Here is a 19372-nt window from a genome sequence, read left to right on the forward strand (position 1 = left end):
GGGTTGCTCACAAACCAACAACCACTCTACAACAGCTACTGACTAACGTAAAGGATCCCATACCCACAACCAATAAAACTAACGTAATATACAAGATACCAAGCAAGGACTGTGAAAACATTACATAGGCCAAACTGGAAGAAAACTGACAATAAGGATACACGAACACCAACTAGCCACCAAGAGGCATGACCAATTCTCACTGGTCTCAATACACATGGACAAAGAAGGACACAAATTCGACTGGGACAACATATCCATAATAGCATGAGCCAAACAGAGACATGCCATGGAAGTCCTGGAGGCCTGGTATTCCAACCGGAACTCCATCAACAAACACATTGAACTGAACCCGATATAAAAACCAATGAAAAACAGAACTGGAAGTAATGCCAAACCACCCCAGCAAACTGAGGCATATAAATAACAAACAGAACACCATTGCTTCACCGGAGGCGCACTGTTGATGTTACCTATCAGGGTGACAAAACATTTGCAACCAAATACATTGGCTCGGCGAGCAAGACTACAACCCAAGCTACAAATCTTCTCAGAAACTTTAAAGGAGCAATTTACATCATAGAATCGTTAACAAGTTAAAGAAACTGCAACTCAATTTAATTAGCACAACTCTTTAGTAGTATGACAGAAATTCATATTTTAAGTACACACCATATTTAGGGAAATTCACTCCAGGCGAAAGCAGTCAAATTAGAATCACATAATAAAACATGTATTTATTAATCCTTTAATCTTTGTGGCTGAGGAGTTATCTTGTATGAAATTGTCTCTCTATATGCACGATGATATGTAACATTGTTAGTGAAAATGGGATAAGATTGCTGCTGCCAACCACATATATGTACATGTAAAATCCATGTGGTACTTCAAAATAGCTACTGATGATTATAAACTGATCAAGCTCCAGTTTTGTATCCTAATACACCAATGTGGTAACATTACTGATTCCTAATTAATCTTCATCTAAAAAGAACTCATTTAAAATGGTGTCCAGTGGTGGAAACCCATATCAAAAATTTTAAGTGAGACTTCTTCTATTTCACAGGTAATTTTGGTTTTCTAGAAATGACCGAAGGAAATTCACCTTATCCGCCCTTTGACCACAGCCATTGTAAACAAGAATGTCAGCACATGGATCAAATTAGAGATCTATTTGAGTACAAACATATGTCATGCAACACAAATTATCTGAATGGCACCAATAACAATTAGTTTATTGCTGTACCTACCAGTGACATTTTTAAAAGTACCTCATTGTTATTTTTAGGTCAAATTAATTTTGCTTCACACAGAAGGAAATCTTGCCACTTGCATTGGCCTATCCTTTGAACATTGTTATAATTCCCAGACAGGCATTTTATGCTGTTGGCTTGTATGAATCCTCTGGCTGAGAAACCAGTTTTTGGAAATAAGTTACAGTTCCTGGGATGCGCAACACCATGTATCATAAATGATTGTCACAACAATATTAGATACCTTAACATAATCATATGCAGACAAAATACTAAACTTATAAATATGGGCCAGGTCCCAATTTCCTGTGCTAAAAGGGGAGAGAGGTAGAAGAATAGAGAAAAAGATTGTTTTTATATCCACCCATAAAATGTCCAAATTGATTTTCAGTGTTGTCTTGAGAAAAAGTGACTTTCACAGATGTTCCACAAAAAGCAAGACTGGAAATCTTCCATTGAATGTTGGCCATTTCAGTGTAGATAATTTCTAAACAGAAAAGTCCCAATTTAATAGTTTATCAGCTAACTAACCAGACTGTTGGCACTTACGAATCAGAATTAGAAAAAACTAACCTCATATGAAACAAAATAAACTGAAAATGAAATTGTTGACATCTACTTAAATTAATGTTTTGTTCCTCCAAAGTGGGTGGTAGAAGAGATGGGTAAGAAAATGTTTTCCTTTTTTTGCATGGTTGGCCTCAAAATCTTTCGCCAATAACACTATTGTTTTAATTTCTGGTGCAGAAATGATCAATGGTGAGAGAGATCTGCTTGTAGTTAAAATCTCTTTATAGAGCTCTGCTGGCATCATTAGAGATGCCGAACATTTTGTGAAGAGGGTTGGATCTGCTTGGTCCTTGTGCTTTCAGTATACTTTAAGTCAACATAGACCCTTCTTGAATGCCTTTTTGTTTTATTGGACAATACTATCTTGGTAATAGTTAAACACAATGGGAAATCCTACAGTGTAGAATACAATGACAGACTGATACAGTGCTGGCTAACTTTTTGGTTTTTCCTGAAACCAAATCATTATTTTTGTTAGCCTGTTGTTCTGAAATGGATGTTAACAGAACAAAGGTCTATGTAATTGCTGGAAACATAATATTTCAAGAAACTTAATGGTTTTTCTGATATCAGCTCTAATTTTCCAAGAGGAAAGTGCAAATTCTTGGAGGAGTCAATTTGCAAAGGAGTAGTTCACTTTCCAAGAATTTTCAAAAATCAAGATGCAACAGATTGTTCCACAATTGAAGTCAATACCAATAATGGATAGGAAGTTCAGATAACTACATAAGACTGTTGATTAGCTGGGTTACAGGATTTATTCCAGTGGCACCTATAAATTAAAGCAGAATAGTTGGTATTGCCACATCTGTCAACTGGAAGTCTTGTCACCAATGGATCCACCATTTTCATTACGTGTTATGGAATTTTAAAATACTGCTTGAACTAAGCCTTCAAAAAATTTGTGATATTCTTCTAACCACATATCTCACTTCAGTATTACTACTTCATTGGAGAACTCTCCATGTTTGGTTTGCCTACTGTCAAAACAACTAAGTCACAATCCTCGGGGAAAAAAACCCAAAGAATATCAACATAGAGTGGTTTCGCCATTGTTTGTTGAGGTTGCCAATAACAATTTTCCTTAGCTCACATTTGAGAGATTTGCTTGTTTTTTTTCTTATTTATGTGCAACAAACAGCATATCCTAGTTAGCTAGCATCCAACCACATGTGAAAAATAAAACAAATTCCTCAAGCTGTAGCTGATGGTTTAGAGGATTGGTGTGCTCTGGGGAGAGGGATGAAGTTAGGAATTCAATGACTGTTACAAAACGATCATTTCAGTAAAACTAAGTTTCGGTCCAGGGATTGGAGCAGCAACCAGCTATTTAGGGAGCAAAAGAGACCTAAAATTAGAATACTGTTACATTTGCCTTCTAACGAGCCTGACAAAAATGTGCATTTTCAGGTTTACTAAGCTATCTCCTGCTGGGATGATCATTGCAAAGAATGTATGTACCTGCTGAACCACCAAATTAGCAATTAATATGACATTTTGTCACACAAGCTAAGTCAGACCTATACAGTACCACCGAGTGTAATTGCTTTATTCCGTTTGGTTGACATTTAGTTGTTATAGTCTTCTGTTAGCAATGCTGACTCAATGATAATGTAGTCACCAGAGAATCTAAATATGGGACTGAATGCAAAAATAAGGTTAGTCTCAATTAAAAGCTGTTGAGAGGACTGCTACGTATGCTATGCTGAGCTCGTTTTCTGCGGGTAGGTTGGATTATATTTGTGTAACTGATAGACCAATAAAAAAAATTTAATTTAAAAAACATTTCTGAGAGTTTGTTTCCAATTAACAGTATTTTACCGTATGTTGGCTCACAGGATTAGACACAGCACGCTTTCAAAGGTTGACTATAAGGATAAATCAAATATTTTTCTTATTAATGCCAAGATTTCCACAAAATTATATTCCAAAACAAATTGTGTTACTTGCTTTGTTTGCACCTATATTTTGTAATTCAGTTGTTCATACTGTCCTTCAGATCCATGCTCTTGACATTGAGTAGCAAGCTGGAAAGACCCAGCGTATGGACAACTATCCAACAGGGTCGTGGTCTTTGGATACAGAGTAGATCATTTAGGACTGCAATGAGAATTTTCTTCACTGGCAGGATGGTGAACCTTTGAAATTCTCTAATGCATAAGACTGTGGAGGCCACACCACTGAATATATTTCAGAAAAAAAACTAGGTAGAGATCTGGACACTAGAGGCATCAAGGTTGTACAGGGAAAGGTTGAATTCGAGGAACAAACATAATTATATTGAATAGCCCGTTCCTGCTCCTGTTTTCCATTTTTTATGAATGTGTCAGAAGGAGCATACCTTTTGGCAAGAACAGCCATAAGACCCATTTGAGCAGTTAGGAAAGGAATACCTGGGCTGTTCTTCTTTCCCTCCTCACTGTATGTGTATGTGTATATGAATTTGATCAACTCTTCACAAGTATGTCAAGATTGTAATGGAAAATCAGCTCCAACTTGTGTTTCACCATGTTGTGCAACTTTAAAATACTAAATATTAACTACGTCTTCTAACATGCATCCAATTCTAAACTGTGATAGTCATCTAAACCATTCAGGGTTTTTTTTCAGACATTCTATCTTTATATGCACTTTTAAAATATGTCCTTTGCAAATACAGCATCTGTTAAAGTTTTGTATAAGACTAAAACATTAAAATAAACCTTATCAATAAATTTCAGGGAAGAATGAGTAAAAGCAATTAGATTTTCTGCATCGTAAAAGCCTTAATAAATTTACATCTGAATCTAGTCTCTGTTTAATTTAACTGTAGTATTCAACTGAAGAGGAGGTATAGAGATGGAAAGAAAAAGTAAAATTTTCAAGAAAATAACTATTAAATTATGTTTGTTTTTACTTAAGTGCTAGTATTATTTACACATTTAATCAATAAATAGTATGTGTTTCAAAGTGAGTGAATTTCAAAATAATCTTATGTCAGCTTGCTTAATCTTGATTTGGGAAATGTCTATTGTCCTTGTTAATACATGGCTAAGTAAAATCAGTGCTTCTGAAGTACAATGGCTTGATTGGATCAAACAGTTTTGCACAGTGCTCACTATTTACCTATACCTCAATTGACTGTGAAACATTTTGGGACATCTGAAGATGTGAAAAATATTTTTGAAATGTGCAAGGTGTATGGTTACCTTCTTTGAGTATTGTTAGTAAGACTTGTAAGTTTAGCTTAGGATTAAGTAGTCTACTTTCAAATCCTAAATATTTTTCAAGAAGCTGTCCAAATCATGATTGTGTTATATCAAGATTTATGCCCATCTTCTGATTTTGGACAATACACTTACGGGATAGTTTTTTGAAATACAGAGGGGAAAAAAGATCATGCATCTGGCAAAAGATATCCTTGTTTCTTTTGATGTTAGGAAGTGGAAAAATATTTAATGTAAAAATAATACTTTAAAGCTCTTTAATTGACACTGTTGCGTGTGAGGGATCATGCGAACGACGGTGGGCAAGCAGCAGCGGATAGTTTTTCAGTACCAGAGTCTGAAGAGATTTTTTGCTGCAATTTTTCTCAACAGTTACCTGCAATGACATTTAATAGCCATCTCTTATTAATGAGTACTGTAACTTCAAATAAAGAAATTGTAAAAATTCTACTACCTTAAAGCATAAAAAAGAAATAACTCTGAATGAAGTTGAAATATAATTTTTGCTGTCACACATCAGACAAGGCAGATTGCCTTGTCTCTGAATTAATTTTAGGCTATGAAGAGGCATGCTGTTCTCAAATGCCACTGTAAGTAATTCCAGATGAACAGTTCTTTCGCTCTGTTCTGTAAAATTTGTTAAAATATGTGACGTTCTGAACCAGCCTTTTAAAATCTGGTTTGCTTCGCATACATCATACATCTTAAATGAATACATGTCCAAATCCACCTGATACACTGTGAGGGTATAAAGAAAGATAACAAAAAAAAGCATTGTACTTAACATTTTGAAAATAGCCTCAGCATGTTTAAATTATTCCCAGTATTAGAAAAGGCTGTTAATAGGGAAAATTGATTGATTAATGTCATCAATGTAATTGATAAATTTGAGCCCAGAAGCTCTTTATGTTGAATTTAAGAACAAACATCTAACAGGTCTAATGTTACAATTATGAATCCTTAACAGTGCTGAATTGGTCCAAAAGAGTTAATTTCTTAATTCACAACAAAATGACAGGTTCTCCATCTACAGACTGATGTGGAGAATTGACAATGTGGAATCAGTTTAATAAGCTGAATGTCATTTCTATTTTCCGTGTGTCTTCTGTTTTTACTGTTGCTTACTAAATTGTTGCTGTGTCAGCAGTTTTCAATTCTCTCTTTCATTTCCTGACTGTGTATGATAGTGCAAAAACCTGTCCTATTTAAGGAAATGCAGAAATTGGATGTAGTAGCTCATAGAATAGAACAGATCATGCAGTCACCACACTTATCAATGTGACTTCTGCATGAGCAATTTGAAATATGATGCATACAAATAACACTTGATTTGCAATGTGTCCAAACACTGCATACGAACAACTGACATTAACTAATTATTTTACCATTTTTCAACAATTATTTCATTTTAACACTTCACTGCAAAAGTTGCATTGATGACTGTACAATAGTGGTTAAGAATAGGCCTCAAAATGACTTAGAAGGTTGACGAAAAGCAGAGCTGGCTTCAAGCTGTTCACCAGTAATGCAACCCCATCGTTCCTTGCCAATTGTGTGATATTTGAAATATTCCAGGTGTCTGAGCAGACAATCTATCTTCAGATATAGTCAGATTCATACGATTTGCTGCAGCAAATAGTGTAAAGACCGTATGTTGCATTCTTTTGTAGGCAAATTAAAATCATTTATCCATGGTGCGAACGGAAAAGTCCAATAAAACTCAGAAAAACAAATAGAATCTCAGTGAGTCTACACTCCAGTTGAAATCATCTTCAGATGTATGTGATCAAGTGTGCATTAAATTTGCAAAAACAGTACAAATGAAAAAAGTCAGATATTAAGTTTGGAGATTGAGTAATCGAAACTTAAAACATTCAAAATTATACATAAAGAACACTTTGTAAAGCAAACCGAGGGAAATTTTCTGATTCTTAGTGATAAATTTCTTCTGATTTGTAAATTATAAGCAAAATAATGAATGCTGCACAGATTCAAAGCCAAAGGCATATGCATGTTTTTTTCTCCTTTTCCAAAAATTCAGTCCGTCATAATGCAAGTGGCTGATCATCCTAGGGATTGCAGAACCTAAACAAAGGAAAGTCAGTCATTGACTGTGAAAAGAGAAATAATGTGGGCAAGGTACTAAACCTACATTCTATCACTACTTCACAGCAAAAAAAAACTGTGAAAAAAAGTTGTAATTCCCTGGAAATAACCCACTGAGTCCACAAGAATGACAGATTGTAGCCTTATAAACCTTTTAATGTAATAAAGCTTCCCAAAACATTTAACAAACAATATTTAACATCGAATCCTTTTATCGCATTGCAACAGAGGACAAAACACTTGTCAAAGAGGTAGGCTTTAAGGGCTGTCCCAAAAGAAGAGTGCAAAATAGAGAGGCAAAGAAGTTTAGGAAGAGATTGCAGAATTTTATGGCTGAATTGGCAGCAGAAAGCAGGGGCACCAGTGGAATTGGGATTAAAATAGAGGCTGCCCAAAAATTGCAAAGATCTCGGATGATTATTGGCTGAAGGAGGTTACAAAGACCAGGGGATTTGTGAACGAGGATGAGAAATTTAAATGTAAGTTTTTGCCTAAACAGGAACCAATGTATGTCAGCATTTGTTTAATTTTAATACAGAGATGTAAAAATGTGTACATTTATGATTTATCCTTGTGAATTACTTATTTCTGTTTCCTATTAAACAAGATTAACTGAAGAAATCCAAAGAGCTGTAAATATTGAAAGTGTAAGCTGACCAGTTCTTAGCCAAAGCAAAGATCTCACCAGTTTAAAGGTGAATGATGTAAAGGGTCATGCTTGACATGGTCTCCCAGACTTGTTCAGACCACCTACACAAGGGTCAGAAAGGAATTTCCAGTTTTATAATCCTGTTTGACTTTGAGTTTTTTTCCGTAATTCTTCATCCATAATTTTGCATGGCTATAGGCAAGGGGTGGGAGTGGGTTGTGGGGGGTGCGGTGTAGGAGCAGCTAATCAGATCCATCCAGGCACCACAAATGTAGGGCAAGCTTTATACACTGACTGACATTTTCATAAATTTGTAGCACAATCATTAGTTAAGAGAATGCATCCTAAAAGAAAGCGTTAGTTTAGCCTTTTTGAGATGAGGGTTTCTAATTATTTCTGTTTGATGTACACTATTATTGCCTCACTTTTCACTTATATGAACCAACTAAGGATCTTTAATATTTGGATTTTTCCTTTAGTTAAAGGTTGAAAATTCAGTTCATTATAAATATGACTGGTCTAAAATGGAGGAAGCAACTTTTCCAGTGTTCATATTGTACTTCATATTTTGTAGGTGTAAGTGAAATGCATTCGTAATTGGCATAGAGTTTTGATGTTCACCGATAAAATATAAAAGGAGGAAACCTTGCTCTAAAAAATAATTCTATAAAACAGTTTTCTGCAATTGATTACCTGAACTATTCTGTGCCATGGACTCAAAGGTCCAATTTAATTTTTGGATTTGTTTCATAAATTTATGCTGATTTACCAATAAAGTATTCGGAACATGGCTTTTTGGTTCTTTTGCTAATACTGCACACAAACTAGTGCTGCAGTTTGGTAGAGTTTTGTCTGCATTTGCCAGTCATAGCTGAACAATAGAAAACAGTGTTGGAAAACCACCAGAGTTGTGGCACAGACAGACTGGTGGTGTACCTTAGAAATGCTTGTGTCTATTTTTAATGAGCTAGTACAGATGTAATTCATATATCTTCCCATTACACCCAGATTGGTTTACGGATCTGACAAACAAAACAGGTAATGCTCTCTGATACCCAAAGTGATGCATTACCATCATCGTATGGGGCAAGGAAACATGTACAGAAGACCAATGAAATAACGAATGGTACATATCCTAGAAATATTATCACACCAGTGAAATTGGAACTGATTACTTCCCCAACACGTTTTGTAGGTAAGTCTGGCCCCATCATACTTTTTTTACATATATTAAATCAATACAAGACATGTTTAAGAGTGGATGCACACTGATTGTAAAAGAAAATAACACCATAAACTGTAGGATTATAATTTCTGTACTTGTCTGATTTTCAAAATCTAAGATGTATTTTAGAAACTTCAAGAATACGCCCAAATGGAACTTACCTTTCTCTGATTTAAAATGGCCTCTTACTGAACATAATGGGGGAAATGTCAATATAGTTCAGATGTTCTGATACTGAGGTCCAGAATGAGGTCCAGTGAATGGGAGATGCTGTCAATTCTAGAAAGATTTATTACATGTGCACTTTTTAAAAATTATTCACAGGCAACAGTACATTTTTTGCCATGATTGGTATTTCTGAAATGTATTTGCAAATATATTTTCTGTAGCATGAAGGCTTTGATGTTGGACATGATTTTGATTGAACAAGAATGCAACAAAATGTGGAACTAGGGAAGAGTACTCTTCAAGCTCATTTCTTCTAACGGGCTACGTAAAATTTGCACTTGTCATCTGTTATAACAAGGTGTAGGGCTGGATGAACACAGCAGGCCAAGCAGCATCAGAGGAGCAGGAAGGCTGACGTTTCGGGCCTAGACCCTCAGTTCCTGGACTAATCTGAGACATGTTAAACTTCTAAGAGAAGATCTGGAAATCCCTCTTCCCCAGTTCTTGAGCAGAAATGCCAGTTTAAATTTAATCAGCTTTTAACCAGATGATATTCAGATTTACAATGGATCTGAAATCACAATGATGAATGGAATATTTGATCTTTATTTACTCTACATACTTACTTTTGAAGCCTTGTTTCCTCTGGGCATCACTGTTCAGTTGTCTAGCATCACATAAACAATGCCTGAGAGGAGTTAATTGCAATTAGGGATGGGCAATTAATGCTGACCCAGCCAGCACATCCCATGACCAAATTTAATTAAAGGTATAGAGACAAAAACTGGAATCCAAGGTAGACAAACAGGAGGCTGGAAGAACGCAGCAAGCCAGGCAGCATCTGGAGGAAAGGAGAAGTCAACATTTTGGGTATTACCCTTCTTCAGAACTTCTCCTTTCCTCCAGATGCTGCCTGGCCTGCTGTGTTCTTCCAGCCTCCTGTTAATTAAAAGTATATTCAGTTTATTGAAAAATAAAATTACCTTTAATCAGAAAGAATTTGCTTACGTGTGAATATAAGTTGAACATACAAACTAGCAGAGCTCGGTTATATGTGTACAGGATCATTTTGAATGTAGGCTGCTCCAACAAGTAGCTGCTCCTGCTGTGTATTTGAATCCCTGATCTGCTTTCAACAGAAATTAAATAATCGCCAGATTAAGTAAAAAAAAAACTTGCGTTCCCTTCAAAATACACTGTGATAAAATCTTGTATGTTACTGGATTGTTCTTCATGCTTCACGCTTTTCAGCATTAAATTCTTTTTGTTCAAAAAAAAGTCCTAATTACCAGCCTCATGTTATATTCTTACCAAGTTATCCACTGTCAAAATTCAATACATTCCTACTCCTCCACAGGAACTGTGGAGTGATTCTCTTTGTTTCCGGAAGGTATCGCCAGGTAGTCTGTTCTATAATAACAATTAAATTGGAAATCAATTTAAATGTTCAGAATGTACATGTTTTATATATTATACATATTTAATGACTGCCTTAGTAACAACTAAATACAGGCATGGCCATTTTCATAACTGCCCAGTAAACCCCTTGAAATAACTGTCCTGATCTATTATATAATGTGATTTCAAAGGAAATAGATAAATCGCTGGGACCTGATCAGCTGTTCCCCAGAACTTTATGGGAAGCTAGGGTAAAGATTGCTGGGCTCCTTGCTGTGATATTTGTACCATGGATAGCCATGGGTGAGGTAGCAGAAGACTGGAGATTGACCAATGTTGTGCCATTATTTAAGAAAGGCTGTAAGGAAAAGTTAGGAATCTATAGACTGGTCAGCCTTACGTCAGTGGTGGGTAAGTTTTTGGAGGGGATTCTGAGGGACAGGATTTACATGCATTTGGAAAGGCAGGGACTGATTAGAGATAGTCAACATGGCTTTGTGCATGTGAAATCGTGTCTCACTAACTTCATTGACTTTTATGAAGAAGTGCCTTCATCAATCTTCTTTGTCACTTCAGCAAAGTGCTTGAAGAGGCTCTGCATAGTGGACTGGTTAGTAAGGTTAGATTACATGGGATCTAGGGGGAGCCAATTGGATACAAAATTGGCTAGAACATAAGAGGCAGAGGGTGGTGGCGAAGGGTGGCTTGTCAGACTGGAGGCATGTGACCAGTGGCATACTGTTTCGTCCATTGTTTTTGTCATTAATGATGTGAATATAGGAGGTATGGTTAGTAAGTTATAAATGACACCAACATGGGTGTAGTGGATAATGAACAAGATCATCTCACAGAAAAAGTGGGACCTTGATCAGATGGGCCTATGGGCCGAGGCATGGCAGATGGAGTTTAATTTAGATAAATGTGAGGTGTTGCATTTTGATAAAGCAAACCAGGGCAGGACTAATATAGTTAATGGGAAGGATTTGGGGAGTGTTGTCGAACAAAGAGATCTAGGGGTGCAGGTGCATAGTTCCTTGAAAGTGAAGTCACAGGTAGACAGGATGGTGAAGGCGGCGTTTGGCATGCTTGCCTTCATTGGTCAGAGCACTGAGTATAGGAGTTGGGATGCAGTGTTGTGGCAGTACGGGACATTGTTGAGGCCACTTTTGGAATAATGCATTCAGTTCTGGACTGTCTGCTGAGAGAGTGCAGAAAAGATTTACTAGGATGTTGCCAGACTGGAGGGTTTGAGATACAGGGAAAGGCTGAATAGACTGGCGTGTTTTTCCCTGGAGCATCAGAGACTGAGGGGTGGCCATATAAGAGGTTTATAAAATCATGAGGGGCATGGATAGGATGAATAGCCAAGGTCTTATTCCTAGGATGGGAAAGTCCAAAACTAGAACCCATAGGTTTAAGGTGAGAGCAGAAAGATTTTAAAAAGGACCTGAGGGTTAACTTCCATGCAGAGGGTGTGCGTGTATGGAACAAGCTGCCAGAAGCAGTAGTGGGGGTGGGTACAATTACAACATTTAAAAGGCACCTGGATGTTTATATGAGTAGGAAGGGTTTAGGAGAATAGGGGCCAAATGCTGGCAAATTGGAGTCGGTCTGATTGGGATATCTGGTCAGCGTGGATGAGTTGGACTGAACAGTCTGTTTCCATGCTGTATGACTCTATGAATCAAGAATAATGAAACCACGAATTAAAAAGGGAAATGATCAACTATAAAATCAAAATGAACATGAGATGATTAAAAATGCAAAACACTGCTGCCTAACAGCGCCAGGGACCCGGGTTCGATTCCAGCCTCGGGCGACTGTCTGTGTGGAGTTTGCACATTCTCCCCGTGTCTGTGTGGGTTTCCTCCAGGTGCTCCGGTTTCCTCCCACAGTCCAAAGATGTGCAGGTTAGGTGAATTGGCCACAGTAAATTGCCCTAGATTAGGTGGGTTATGTGGGGGATGGGTCTGGGTGGGATGCTCTGAGGTTCGGTGTGGACTTGTTGGGCCGAAGGGCCTGTTTTCACACTGTAGGGATTCTATGATTTTAAAAGAGTGAGTTTAAGTACCCAATTTTAATTGACAAGACTAGATCCTATGATCTAAAAGCCCAGAGCATGCCTGAGGAATCTCTTCCTATTGTCTGAAATGACAGCTCTGTGATGAAAGTAGGTGATTAAAGGCCTCAGGCCTCATTATCATTGAACCAGCGAACAGGATTAAAGATAGGCTGCTGCACCAATAGCAAGAGCTTAAAATCAATGAAAAAGAGCAAGCAAGTCAGGAAGAAAGGTGGTTGGAAATGTGTTTTGGGGAACCTAATTTTACAGAAGGGGAATAGCTATAGAAATATGATCTACATACATGTGCAAAAAGTAATGACAATAAGTTAATAATTCCTTAAATTCCCATCTGCATGTCAGATACTAAATAAAACATAAAATATTGAATTTTCTTTGCTGTTGATCAATAAAAATTTGCCCAAATGTGTGTACAAGTAATGTCCTGAGATAACTTACGCATTTTCTTGTGCAGCTTCTTCTGATTTCAGGATCTTCCTATAGCAGTATATCATTTCTATAACAAGCCATAAAGTGAGGAAAACAAGGAGAAGATACATCATGATTTCTGAAATGTATGCTGTAAAATCTTCAAGGGCTAGAAAGAAACAAAAGTGAAACCAGTTACCTTGTGCAAAGCTTATTATTTTTGAAATCCTCTCCCCTTAACTAGTCTAGACATTCCAACTTTCCAAATATTCTGTTTTCCCATCTCTCTGTTGTGTGATGAAATGTGCCTTTAAGAGGGACTTGTTCTGTCCTATTTCTCTTGAACAGACATGTTGTGAACTTGGTACTGAGGTGTCTGCTCCATGGAAAGCAGAGTAAGCACCTTTGAACTTTTTAGTGTACAAAAGAAGCATGAGGGAGTGGGTGGAATCAAGCTCATACAGACCCAAGATTTTAGTTTTTACTTTCAGTTGTTGAAGTTGGAGTTTTTGAGGAAGCAAAAAGTTTGTGGTCTCTGCTGTTAGACTGTTTCTTTAAGTATTTTGTTTTGCTGGCTTTGAGTGAGAAGACTGAATGTGAGAATAACAATTTTTTTGCTAAATTTTTCTTTGCCAAGGGTGTGTTTATGGGATGCTGCTGTATTGGAACAGTTGATGAATAGTCATTAAAATATACATTATTTTGTTACGTATATCTACAGAGTTAAAGTTATGCCAATTCTTTTATATTTTGTTTGTGTTTTAACTGTGGTGTAAGAATAAAGTATGTTTTGCTTAAAACCTATAATTTGACCAATTGAATCACATCTGTAACAAAGAGCCTGACACTGGCCTTTTAATAAATATGTTAGGGTCTAGGCTATCTGCTTGATATGTTTTGAAGGGTATTGGTCCGGCTCATAACAAGTGAGAACAAATGCTGTTCAAGCTGAAAGTCAAATGTAATTGCACCCTGCATGAAGTCCACATAAGACACGAGACACACATTTCATCTCTTAATTTATATCCTCCTTAAGTCTAGGATGTGTCAGTTTCTGAAGTTATTTGGTTGGAACTTAATGTCTAACATCCATTGGTCATTGGTATATTTTATGACATTTAACACCTCTGATTATCTTGGGCTGGTATTCTAATTAGAGGGGTTTTTTTTTGTACACTTTTTTTGCCACCACTTAAATCTGCATCTTCACACCTCCAGAGTGTAATATTTGCAAAGTAGCTGTCTTCACACCTTAAATCTAAACTGATTTGTCTTTTTCCTTTTTTACCCCACACCTCAATGTGTTGATGCATCATCGCACAATTGCTGGCAGCACTCCCAGCTCTTTCTGTTTAATCTGCCTAGTTCTATCCTACATGTCTCCAATTGCTTTCTTTGATAGGGCCTTGTCACTGTATTGTGATCAGCAACAAAATCCCTGGCTATTTTCTTTCCTCTTCTCCTTGGCCTCAGGGCTTTTGGAGCAAATTGTAAACCATTACGGCTGCTTAGCTGAAAGCATCGTGCACAATGGTCTAAATTCAAACATGGCGTTTTCCTTATTTATCACAGTACTAATCTACCTAATAACCATTAGGTGAAATAATGGACCATGTTTTCATGTAGTTTGACATCTAATGGTATTTACCATAAGTTAGTTTTGTTCTGCAGAACTTTAGCTTGTTGGTGTTTTTTTCCACAAAGTTACTGAAAGTGTGAGCTGATAACAGCACAGCAAGGAAAACATTGTATCTGGGCCTTGAGTGAACAGATAATTTACTTAATTGATGTAATTGCCATCTCCAAATGAATGTTCTTGTTTCCGATATATTAATTGCCAAATAACCCTTTTTAAACTAACATGAAAAAACTGATAGAGGTACCATTTTTTTAAATTAGAGGAGCATCTTTCCTTGTATTACCTCCCCTTCTCTTCTGAAAGTGCTGTCCTTGCTAAATCAATGGCGCTGTGACCCTTTGGTATCTGGTAAAAGTGATTGATTATGTTTGAGTCTAAAGAGTAGTGGGTGGTGATGATGGACCCTCAGGTAGGGCTCCTGGCGTGAATCAAACCTGTACCCCAACCCCAATTCACCTGCAACCTGCTCACCCCCTGATTTTAAATGGGAAGGAGAACAGGTAGCCAGGAAGCAGGATGGTAATTTATACACTGTAATGAGGCTATGTGCCTCATTTTATTCATCATTTCAAATTTGCCCTAGGCTGGCTGCACTTCCTGTGCTTTGGAAAAGAACCTGCTGGCTAAACCAAAGTGACGGTTTACACACTTGGTCTAACATGACTTACCTGGATAACCCACCACCACGCTTTCCCCCAATCTCCACTCTCGTGATTAGATAGCCTATCCTTTCCCCTTTCATTTCCCTTTTGATTGCCCCTCCATTACTTCACTTGCCCCCTTCTTTCTAACTCCCTACCCCACCTCCAGACCTCTGATCTTCCCATGGCATCTTATCCCTCATGTCTCGAGGGTTAAAGATAAGTGTAAGTTTCAATGCATGTCGGGAGAAGTTCCAACTCCTGGGTTTCCCAAGTTCTATTGGAAACCCATTGCCCATCATGCTCTTGCCTGGTTAAGAAGACAACATCCAAATGCTCCCTGCTCCCACCCACTCAGCCCAGAGCATCCCTGCCAGATTGTCAAGTGCCTGTTCCATTGTATTACGTTACAACAATGGAAATTATTGGACAGTAAACGGGATCATAATCGTGGTTTCTTTTTGTCCCAGGGGCACTGAACCCAATTATTGCACCTAATTGCTGTCCAGGATGAGACCAGCACAGGAGCAGCTTTGAATTTTGGATCTTCTATCTTTGTAAGGCTAAGAGCAGCTTCATGTGGTTTCTTTCCCCATTGTGGGGTATTCAAGATTCTGGTACCTTTCAAAGGTAAAACATTATTGTCCATCCATGCTGTGAATTTATTTCTGAAACTGTCAGCACACAGAACTTAATCTCCTCACCGTCTTCATGTACTGTTAGCTGCACTTCTTTCACATCTGTCACAGAGGGTCTGTGTATCTCATAATTAAAATACCGTTTGATCGTGCACCGGTACAGACCGCTGTCGTTTAGTGTAACATTCACTATGGTTATGGATACATCTTGTAGGTCTTTACTTCCATTCCACAGAATCCTGCCCTGATAAGGTCCTTTTAGCTCTCGTGGCTCTCCGTTGTACTCATAAATCTGTCACAAAGACACAGATTTCGATCAAGCGATGAATTGCTTAAACGGCAATGTTATACTTCAGAGTTTTCTTCCCCTCAGTATTATCCCCTCTTATCCTGAAGGTATGGGTTCTTGTTGAGATTGTATCAACCACACATAAACTGAGATGGTAAGCTTAGGCAGGCTGATTGACCATGCAGCAGGGACATAGTCAAGGGTGTTCCTGTTTCCACCCAACATCCACACACGCTTCTCACCAGGGACTGATTTTGACCAGGAGAAACCAGGAAAATCAACTAATTATTTTCACATCTGAGCCCAAAGACCTTGAGATTGTTCCACCATCTCAGCGATCACCCCACTGACAATATTTAACTGACCATTAACCTGGCATCAGTCTTAATTCCACACTTGCAGAAAGTATTCCATTGCTGGGACATTTTGGAGAATTTTACTCAAGGGGCTTGTGTGATGAATGAGCATTTATGCAATGATGAAGATACAAATTTGCTAAATAAAATACCATAAAATAACACGTGTAGTCCTAGTTTCCAAAGATCAAAACTGAGAAATATGAACTACTGAAGCCACATTGAATGATGTGTACAAATTAACACACAGTTCAGTCAAAACACTGCTGTAAGTAAAATCAATATTCTGTTTATAAATGATAATGGTTGTGATTTGTTAATGTACATTTTTAGCTATGCAATAAAATATATTACTTAGGAAATCAGTTATTGCAATCAGAAGATTATTTCATCTGAGACCTGATTACATATGGAATTAACATGATGAAAATTTGAGTTCTGCCTCATTGATGCCTTAATAATCATTTTATATAGCCAATTTTAAAATACCAAATTATGACCTACATAATTCATCTCTTGTGGCCTTCAATTTTGATACATTTCCTTGACATTTAATTGATGTTTCTAATTTTCAATGATTATACAGACATGCTGTTTTCTGGGATCTTTTCCCATTTGTTAATTCTGTGGTAGGCTTTTTAAAATTCCTTTTTGATTTGCTGTGAGCTATTTGACAAAGGGGATGTCATGTTTTAACCTTTTCTCTATCTTATTCTTTACCTGTAGCCACATCCACTTTTCCCATCAGGAAACACTGGATACTGACTGAGATTAGGAACCTTGGCCAATTTACCTCCTTCCCAGACCTGAGGTTGTGGAGACAATTCTATAACCACTTCTGCCGATACCAGCTAATTCAGCTTAGATCTGGGAATTGCTTTGAATATAAAAATTGTGCCTTCGGGTACTCTTTGATTTATTTAATCCACCAAGGTGTCACTTCATGCAGCTAGAAATTTGGCTCGATAGCATCCCAGTATTCGGTGCAGCTGCTGTTTTATTTTCAAAATGGCGTCCACAGAATTCTGGTGCAGGCCTTGATGGCCACCAATTTAGTAAAGGCCAAGCAAGCCTTGTCCTTCTCTCAAATCAGAAGCAGGTATCAGGCCGTTAACTTCCGCAAGTAAGGGCTTAGCCTGTTTCTGCTCTCTCTGCTCTCTCTCTTGCAGGTTTGATTCACACCTGTGACATCTAGCGTTAGAGATGATTCCCACTGGGCAAACCTATGCTCAGCAGAACAGAATGAAACTAGGTATTTGTTTACTGTAATCACTGGCACACTCGATTCCTGAGGTCTTTGACCTCAAAGATGTGCCTAACCTCTAGTTCTCTGACTTAAATAAATAGTTGTTTAGGAAAGGTTAGGCTATGAGCTATCTCATCTAATTCCTGAGTAACTATTAAACTGAAGTCTGAACTTAGCTCGTACATGCCCAACTGCACTGCCCCAACGCAAACACCCACCCACTCAGGACCCAACCACCCATTCCACTCCAGTCCTGACCACCCGCCCACTGTTTGGACCCAGCACTGCCCCATTCTGGACCTAATATACCCACCTGTCTCCAGCCTGCCCAGGACCCAAAACATTCCCATCCACTCCAGACCAAACCTCCCTTTGCCTGATGCCAGACCTGATCCTCTCCTTGGCTCTGAACCCCATACACTGCCTCGCCACCAGACCATAGCCCCCTTGCCCAATACCACCACCCTCTGTTGCACCTCAGTCTAGGCCCTGACTCCACCATGTCTAATTAAACTCAACATATCCCACCCACCCCAATCTACCTAAATTAAACCTTTCCACTTTGTGCCCTGACACCTCACCCACATGGCACCTTATCCTCCTGCCACCTTGACCTCACACTTACCTTAGGTATTTATCTTCTGACTTCAGCAAGGAGTGGCACAGCGGCAAAGTGATCAGCACTGATGCCTGTCAATGTCAGGGACCCGGGTTCAATTCCAGCCGTGGGTGACCGTCTGCGTGGAGTTTGTACGTTCTCCCCTTATCTGCGTGGGTTTCTACCAGGTGTTGTGGTTTCCTTCCTCAGTCCAAAGATGTGCAGGTTAGGTGGATTGGCTGAGGTGAATGTAGGGTTATGGGGTAAGGTTGCGGGGTGCGGTCAGGCTACATCTGGGTGGGATGCTCTTCAAACGATCAGTGCAGACTTGATGGGCTGAATGGCCTCTTTCCGCACTGTAGGGATTCTGCGATTCTAGTTGTCAAAGTGACTCTGATTTTGGACCTTCAAATTTTAGAATAGGATGACTGACTGCTGTGGAAAAGGAGGCATGATTTTCCCTTCCTCAACTGTTTTATGCTACAAGAGACTTTACAAATGGAAGTACAACTCCATATTTCTGAAGGAGGCCTGATTGGAATTTCCCATCAGAATTGTGAGAGTTCTTACATTGTGTAAAAAAGAAATAATCTAACAATCTGAATGACATTACTAGTCCTCAGAAAATCCAGCACAATTTGTAGTTTAATTATTTTTCATACATATATAAGCTCTCAAAAACAATGTCTACTTGTTTATATCAACTTGGCACAAATTCAGTTTCAAACATATAACTGTCTTTATTTTGAGTACACGACAAACGATTTGGACAGCGTTGATAGAGTATGATGTGAATAGTAGAGACTTGGAAATAAACCTATTAATGAGTTCTGGTATTTCATCTGCTTATTCAGTTAGAACCACTAGCCCCCAGCTCTAGTCAAAAAAAAGCAAAGCAG

The 19372-nt window shown here is 38.1% G+C and overlaps 1 protein-coding gene across 1 annotated transcript in view; it reads right to left on the reverse strand.

Annotated features, from left to right (window-relative positions):
* Positions 1-7049: 7049 nt before the first annotated feature.
* LOC109913660 (sodium channel subunit beta-3) overlaps positions 7050-19372 on the reverse strand; it is a 49219-nt gene continuing 36896 nt past the window's right edge. The window contains exons 4-7 of the mRNA XM_048615371.1: positions 16051-16276; positions 13097-13235; positions 10489-10587; positions 7050-7114 (exon numbers count right to left, since the gene is read on the reverse strand). Of these exons, the coding sequence (XP_048471328.1) occupies positions 10521-10587; positions 13097-13235; positions 16051-16276 (432 nt within the window). The 3' untranslated portion in view covers positions 7050-7114; positions 10489-10520. The remainder of the gene's footprint in view (positions 7115-10488; positions 10588-13096; positions 13236-16050; positions 16277-19372) is intronic.

The sequence above is a fragment of the Rhincodon typus genome, chromosome 32 (genome assembly GCF_021869965.1).
Source record: "Rhincodon typus isolate 14 chromosome 32, sRhiTyp1.1, whole genome shotgun sequence".
Lineage (NCBI taxonomy): Eukaryota > Metazoa > Chordata > Chondrichthyes > Orectolobiformes > Rhincodontidae > Rhincodon > Rhincodon typus.